Source organism: Sinocyclocheilus grahami, unplaced genomic scaffold (assembly GCF_001515645.1).
Source record: "Sinocyclocheilus grahami isolate Dianchi unplaced genomic scaffold, SAMN03320097.WGS_v1.1 scaffold1491.1, whole genome shotgun sequence".
NCBI lineage: Eukaryota > Metazoa > Chordata > Actinopteri > Cypriniformes > Cyprinidae > Sinocyclocheilus > Sinocyclocheilus grahami.
The window spans coordinates 88655-96666 of NW_015506670.1; the positions used below are offsets into that span (position 1 = coordinate 88655).

Sequence of the window (8012 nt, forward strand, 5' to 3'; positions counted from 1 at the left end):
CTAATAACAAAACAGTAGCTGATTCAGAAGCGCCAGATTGTCATAGCAAAGTCAGAATGACCTCCTCTCCTAGCTTCACGAAACGGTCGTCCATAAAATGCATTGCTGTTCTGTTGTAAGTAGCTAATCTTAAAGATTTCTAAATGCATCTACTGTCGGAAGACCAAATAAAGTGCTTTTGCTTTCGTCTAGAAACACACAGCGTCTCCCTGACATGCTGCTTCAACACTAACTCACTAATGCACATTTGGGCGCATTATGCTAATATTTCCACATAGTGAGGTAGATATGTGGGGGCGTGTTAGAACGAGGCGTTTTAGGGGGGCGTGGCAGAGTCTTAACTTTGATAAAGAATATCTCTTTGGTTTTGAGACTTTAGTCTTTGCAGCTTCAGGGATCTTATCTATGCACAATCAGCTTGTAACACTCCAAAGAGAAAGAAGAACTTGAAATCGCATCATATGACCCCTTTAAGAAACATTACAAGTCTAACTGATCCCAAATGCCAAAAGAAGAAACCGGAGCAAGAGACAAAAAAATAGAAAGCAGGCAGTTTATTGAAAACTGCATTTAAACTCAAACAGGCTGTTCATCAGCTGATCAAAAGTTTAAGACCATAGCCTTAAAAAGTTAAAATCTGCGCAAAAATATGGCTTTCATGTCATTGTCCTTCAGGCAGTCGCACTGTCATGATCTCCGGATGGCAAGAAGGCTTTCTGTGTTTGAACGTAGCAGGACTGTTGAGCCGCACAATCAAGGGCTCTCACAACGCGCGATGGGTTTAGCTGTATTAGCAGTGATGTTTCTGGTGTTTAGCTGTGTTAGCATTGATGTTTCTGGCGTTTAGTTGTATTACCGTTGTTATTTCTGGTATTAACTGTGTTAGCATCAATGTTTCTGGCGTTTAGCTGTGCTAGCATCAATGTTTCTGGCGTTTAGCTGTGCTAGCATCAATGTTTCTGGCGTTTAGCTGTACTAGCATTGATCATTCCGGCGTTTAGCTGTGCTAGCATCGATGCTTCTGGTGTTTAGCTGTGTTAGCATCGATGTTTCTGGTGTTTATCTGTGCTAGCATCGATGTTTCTGGTGTTTAGCTGTGTTAGCATCGATGTTTCTGATGTTTAGCTGTACTAGCATCGATGTTTCTGGTGTTTAGCTGTGTTAGCATCGATGTTTCTGATGTTTAGCTGTACTAACATCGATGTTTCTGGTGTTTAGCTGTACTAGCATCGATCATTCTGGCGTTTAGCTGTACTAGCATCGATCATTCTGGCGTTTAGCTGTGCTAGAATTGATGCTTCTGGTGTTTTGCTGTGTTAGCATACTAGCATCGATGCTTCTGGTGTTTAGCTGTGTTAGCATCAATGTTTCTGGTGTTTATCTGTGCTAGCATCGATGTTTCTGGTGTTTAGCTGTACTAGCATCGATCATTCTGGCGTTTAGCTGTACTAGCATCGATGCTTCTGGTGTTTAGCTGTGTTAGCATCGATGTTTCTGATGTTTAGCTGTACTAGCATCGATCATTCTGGCGTTTAGCTGTACTAGCATCGATGCTTCTGGTGTTTAGCTGTGTTAGCATCGATGTTTCTGATGTTTAGCTGTACTAGCATCGATCATTCTGGCGTTTAGCTGTACTAGCATCGATGCTTCTGGTGTTTAGCTGTGTTAGCATCGATGTTTCTGATGTTTAGCTGTACTAGCATCGATCATTCTGGCGTTTAGCTGTACTAGCATCGATGCTTCTGGTGTTTAGCTGTGTTAGCATCGATGTTTCTGATGTTTAGCTGTACTAGCATCGATCATTCTGGCGTTTAGCTGTACTAGCATCGATGCTTCTGGTGTTTAGCTGTGTTAGCATGGATGTTCTTGTGTTTAGCTGTACTAACATCGATGTTTCTGGTGTTTATCTGTGCTAGCATCGATGTTTCTGGTGTTTAGCTGTGTTAGTATCGATGTTTCTGGTGTTTAGCTGTGCTAGCATCGATGTTTATGGTGTTTAGCTGTGCTAGCATTGAAGTTTCTGGCATTTAGCTGTGCTAGCATCGAACATTCTGCCGTTTAGCTGTGCTAGCATCGATGTTTATGGTGTTTAGCTGTGCTAGCATTGATGTTTCTGGCGTTTAGCTGTGCTAGCATCGATGTTTCTGATGTTTAGCTGTGCTAGCATCGATGTTTCTGGTGTTTAGCTGTGCTAGCATCGATGTTCTGATGTTTAGCTGTTAACATCGATGTTTCTGGTGTTTAGCTGTGCTAGCATCGATGTTTCTGGTGTTTAGCTATGCTAGCATTGATGTTCTGATGTTTAGCTGTGCTAGCATCGATGTTCTGATGTTTAGCTGTGCTAGCATCGATGTTTCTGGTGTTTAGCTGTGCTAGCATCGATGTTCTGATGTTTAGCTGTGTTAACATCAATGTTTCTGGTGTTTAGCTATGCTAGCATCGATGTTCTGATGATGTTCTGATGTTTAGCTGTGCTAGCATCGATGTTTCTGGTGTTTAGCTGTGCTAGCATCGATGTTCTGATGTTTAGCTGTGTTAACATCAATGTTTCTGGTGTTTAGCTATGCTAGCATCGATGTTCTGATGATGTTCTGATGTTTAGCTGTGCTAGCATCGATGTTTCTAATGTTTAGCTGTGCTAGCATCGAGTTTCTGATGTTTAGCTGTGCTAGCAACGATGTTTATGGTGTTTAGCTATGCTAGCATCGATGTTCTGATGATGTTCTAATGTTTAGCTGTGCTAGCATCGATGTTTCTAATGTTTAGCTGTGCTAACATCGATGTTTATGGTGTTTAGCTGTGCTAGCATTGATGTTTATGGTGTTTAGCTGTGCTAGCATTGAAGTTTTTGGCATTTAGCTGTGCTAGCATCGAACATTCTGCCGTTTAGCTGTGCTAGCATTGATGTTTCTGGCGTTTAGCTGTGTTATCATAGATGTTCTTGTGTTTAGCTGTACTAACATCGATGTTTCTGGTGTTTAGCTGTGCTAGCATCGATGTTTCTGATGTTTAGCTGTGCTAGCATCGATGTTTCTGGTGTTTAGCTGTGCTAGCATCGATGTTCTGATGTTTAGCTGTGTTAACATCGATGTTTCTGGTGTTTAGCTGTGGTAGCATCGATGTTTCTGGTGTTTAGCTATGCTAGCATTGATGTTCTGATGTTTAGCTGTGCTAGCATCGATGTTCTGATGTTTAGCTGTGCTAGCATCAATGTTTCTGGTGTTTAGCTGTGCTAGCATCAATGTTTCTGGTGTTTAGCTGTTCTAGCATCAATGTTTCTGGTGTTTAGCTGTTCTAGCATCGATGTTTCTGGTTTATAGCTGTGCTAGCATCTCTGTTCTGATGTTTAGCTGTGCTAGTATCAATGTTTCTGGTGTTTAACTGTGTTAACGTCGATGTTTCCTGTGTTGAGGTGTAGTTCAGTGTTGAGTTTCATTCTGGTATTTAGCTAAGCGTTAGCATTTGGTTCTGTGTTTGCAGGCTGCTGGTGGAGGAGGAGGAGAAGGTGAAGTCTCTGCTGTCGCTGCAGGAGGACCAGGAGGAGCAGCTCCAGCAGACCCAGCGCGAGAAGCAGGAGCTCCTGCAGGAGATGGAGAGGAAGTCACAGTCTCTGGACGAGGCCCAGAACCAACTGGACAAAGTGCGGGCCAGCCGACGCAGAGTGGACCAGGATATCGTGGTGAGCTCAACGCCGCGCTAGTGTCGCGTTCGTCACGTGTTCCTCCACATTCATGAATGTGTGTCATCCACAGGCCGCCCAGCGTAAACTCCGGCAGGCCAGTACGAGCGTCAAACACTGGAACGTGCAGATGAACCGCCTGATGCACCCCATCTGCCCTGGAGGTTTGTTATGTCCTTGTAGCATTAAACATGCATAAAAACCGAGTTGATTTCTATTCTTCTGTCACATTCTCTTAAAGAAAGGAGAGCATCCTCCAGTAATCTTCTCGCACCTCCGGTCCGCATCCCCTCGGTCAGCGAGACCGAATCCAGACCTCCACCGAGACCCGAGAGAGAGAAACAGAACAGCCTCGATTGTGACAACAACAGCGGCTGCGATAATATGGACTGCAGCAACAACGAGAACAAAGACCCAACTGATGCTGAGGCTGAATAAACCTGACAGAAATGAGTAGTTCTGACATAGCCAGTGTTGCCAACTAACTTTCAGAGAAAGTTGCTAAAGGAAGGTCGATTTGTTGCTAAAAGTTGCTAAATGACGTTGTGATGTCATTGCGCAATGACGTCATTGCGTAATCACGACGCAAAATTGCAAAACATACATTGAATTATTGAACACCTACACATTTTTGAATGATTTCAATATAAGTTTTTCTAATAGCTAGTAAACTAGTAATTCTACACATTCTCAACTAATATGCTTTAAGCAGTGTATTAGTAGTTAGTTAGTATGCTACACTCTAAGAAAAGTCTGGCACAATCTACTATGTTAATATGAAACCGTAATGGTTTTTTACCTGCATTTTAAATTACGCATTGTGTTTTCGGGTTACAGGGTTACAATGGATAATGTCCTGAAAGATTTTCCATTTTTCTTACAGTATACTAACTGATCAACAATCGCAGGTACAAGCTACTAACAAAGTGTATCATAAATGAACAATTATTCAATTATCAAATTATTCAATTATTATTATTAAATTGAAGAATTGCAAATAGCAGCTAACTCAATTCTCGTGATGTGTGTACCGCTAGGCATCTGTGGTTTCCTCTTTTTGTGTAATTTGGATGGAAAATGTGTGCCTTTTTATTGTCTGAGTCACTTATCAAAAGTTGCTAAAGGTTGCCAAATCAATTTTTTTAACTTGCCAAATTTGTTGCTAGGTGCTTTTGGAAGAAAAAGTTACTAGGGTAGTCTGAAAAGTTGCTAAATTTAGCAACAAAATCGCTAAGTTGGCAACACTGCTCGCGACGCTAACTTGCTCAAGGACTCCTCTCTGTGCCAATCACAGCAGGCTTGGCCAGCTGACCAATCAGAGCAGAGTAGGCTTATGGAAGGGCGGGGTTTGCTCTGAACTTGCTTGGAACGAATCGTTTCAAAATCATTGGCAAAGGACTCTAATATTAAATGTATATTCTGAGAAAATTACAATGTTTTCTGACCTTAGATGCATTTAAACCTGTTGTAGGGGACTCCAACACAATATTAGGACACTTTAAAATACCATATGACCTGCTCTTTAAAATGTAATTTATTTCTGATGCAAAGCTGAATTTTCAGCATCATTCCTCCAGTCTTCAGTGTCACATGATCTTCAGAAATCATTCTAATATGCTGATTTGCTGCTCAAGAAGCATTTCTGATTATCACTGTCGAAAACAGTTGTGCTGCTTCCTATTTTTGTGAAAACTGTGAGCATTTTTATTTTTCAAGATTCTTTGAAGAATAGCAAGTTCAAAAGAACAGCATTTATTGAAAAAAGAAACCTTTTGTAACATAAATGGCTTTGCTCTCACTTTTGATCAATTTGATGCATCTTTGTGGAAGAACATTTGTTTTTGTTTTTAAAGAAATTCAAACTGACCCATTATTAATAAAATATTATGATAGAATATAACATTAAATGAGAAATAAAACAAATTGAATACACAAAATCCATAAAGGTTTGCTTTATGTTTCTAGACAGTGAGTAGAAATGACCACTTCTGTAAAATTAAATTCTGAAATGAACTTATTGGCTGATGCCACTATTCAAAAAATAGAGTAATTGTTCAGGCCAAAATATCAATGTTTGTAGCAAACAATATACAATTAATGATTCTTGTAAAGCAGTATTGATTCAGTTTATTACAAAGCAAAGGATTATTTATTGGTTTTATTTTTGCAAAGCAAGCTGTTAATAAAACAATTCATAATAAAATGTGACATTCATCAATATTACATTAAAATAGGCAGTGGCTATTTACACTAAGTGCAAACAGTGACAGATGCTGTTCACACAAAATGTAAATATGAGCTTATTTGAGCTACAGACACTGCCTTAAAAAAAAGTCTGTTCATTATTGCAGTGTATTATAAAAGACTTCATATAAAAAGCACTGGACTACTGAAATCTACTCACATGACAATGGACTATTATTATGCAATCAGCAAGCCTGGACATTAGTGCACTTTAGTTCATTCGCCTGCGTATAGTTAAATCAAGATCATGCTCTCATAACTTGGGATGAACAGGGATAGAGGCTTTCTGGTGTGTGTTGCTAGGTGCTTTTGGAAGAAAAAGTTACTAGGGTAGTCTGAAAAGTTGCTAAATTTAGCAACAAAATTGCTAAGTTGGCAACACTGGACATAGGACTTCATAAACTTAAAAGACATAGTTCAGCCAAAAATGAAGATGTGCTGAAAATGTGCTCACCCTCAGACCATCCGAGATTAGGATGAGTGTGTTTCTTCATCAGGTTTGTAGAAATGTAGCATTGCATCAGCAATGGATGCTCTGCAGTGAATGGGTGCCGTCAGAATAACAGCTGATAAAAAAATCACAAGTACTCCACAGCACTCCAGTCCATCAGTGAACATCTGGAGAAGACAAAAGCTGAAACAAATCCAGCATTAAGACGTTTTTAACTAAAATACATAGAGTCTATAATCCATAATGACGCTTCCTCCAGTGAGTCAGTGTTCTGGTGTGAATCAGGAGAGAAATCTGCACAGATCAAGCAGCGTTTAAACAGCTCTAAACACATATGTGGCTGGATTTTGATGCGAGAGACAACAGGAGATGCACTTTTTCACTGGAGGAAGAGTTATTATGGATTACGGTCTCAATGTATTTTAGCTATAAACGTCTTAATGCCGGATGTGTTTCAGCGTTTGTCTTCTCCAGATGTTAATTGATGGACTGTGATGTTTTTATCAGCTCTCATTCTGACGGCACCCATTCACTTCCATTGGTTATCAAGTGATGTAAATGTTCAGGACTTTTTGTTGTTGTTGAGTTAACTATTTCTTTACGAAATCGACTGTGAATGAGCCATAGCTGAAGTCACAGCTGAAACTGAAGTGTATTTTGTTGTTGTTGCTGTATGATAGACCCAGGCTGGTTTCTGGTGAAGCCGCTGTGGTTTGACTTCCTGTTTCCTGTGTGAACAGCAGATGCTGTGCTTGTGTAGATAAACTCACTGCCACGAGAGGAAATAAAGGAGTAGAAAAACAAACACGGTGTTTCATACATTTTAATCAAATCTCACTCAAATACTGTGAAGAAGCTCTTCAGGAAAGTTTGCCATTCGAGTTGCACAAATGATGCACGTGAGAAAGTTATAAGCGGTTATACGCTATCTGGATGCTAATGCAAAATATCTAACACATTTGACATCCCCTCAGGTTTGCAGTCATGCGAGCAGTTGCTATGTCGGTTTTATACGGCGAACAGCGCCACCTGCTGGCGGTCAAATAAAGTGTTTGTGCAGCTAAAGAAAAACAAATCTTAAAAGCAGGGTTTCAAATGCAGCACACGTGTGGATATGCATATAAACTGATATATAGCCTACACACGAGGTTCTTACAGGGTTAAGTGGAATGAGCCGCTATGACGTCATAGAGGAGCGGGGCCGTGACGCGTGTGATCCGGAGCGCTCGCGCCGTCGGGACTCCCGTGTGCTGAAGCGCAGCGCGTGCCGGTAAACATGAAGCGTCTCGCGGACTCTCGCTGAGCCGACTGGAAAACAACGGAATAAAGTGTCGGGATCGTTCGTTCTGACTCGTAAGTTTGTTTTGTCACGCGCTCGTGTGAGACTCTGATGGGTTATTTATTTATTTATTTATTTATTTACCGAGACCGTGAAGTTTACGCTCATGTAAAGTTCTAGAGAGTTTTGTGTTGACCAGTTCAAGACACGTACCGATAGATAGACAGATAGATAGAGAAATAGTCATGATAGATAGATAGATAGATGCATAGATAGATAGATGCATAGATAGATAGATGTATAGATAGACAGATAGATAGAGAAATAGTCATGATAGATAGATACATAGATACATAGAT

The 8012-nt window shown here is 40.5% G+C and overlaps 1 protein-coding gene across 1 annotated transcript in view; it reads left to right on the forward strand.

Moving 5' to 3' along the window:
* The window catches only part of LOC107570683 (differentially expressed in FDCP 6 homolog), a 16660-nt gene extending 12453 nt beyond the window's left edge, over window positions 1–4207 (forward strand). Inside the window, exons 10-12 of the mRNA XM_016256941.1 lie at window positions 3481–3679; window positions 3753–3843; window positions 3921–4207. Coding sequence (XP_016112427.1) covers window positions 3481–3679; window positions 3753–3843; window positions 3921–4117 — 487 coding nt within the window. The 3' untranslated portion in view covers window positions 4118–4207. The remainder of the gene's footprint in view (window positions 1–3480; window positions 3680–3752; window positions 3844–3920) is intronic.
* The last annotated feature ends 3805 nt before the right edge of the window (window positions 4208–8012 follow it).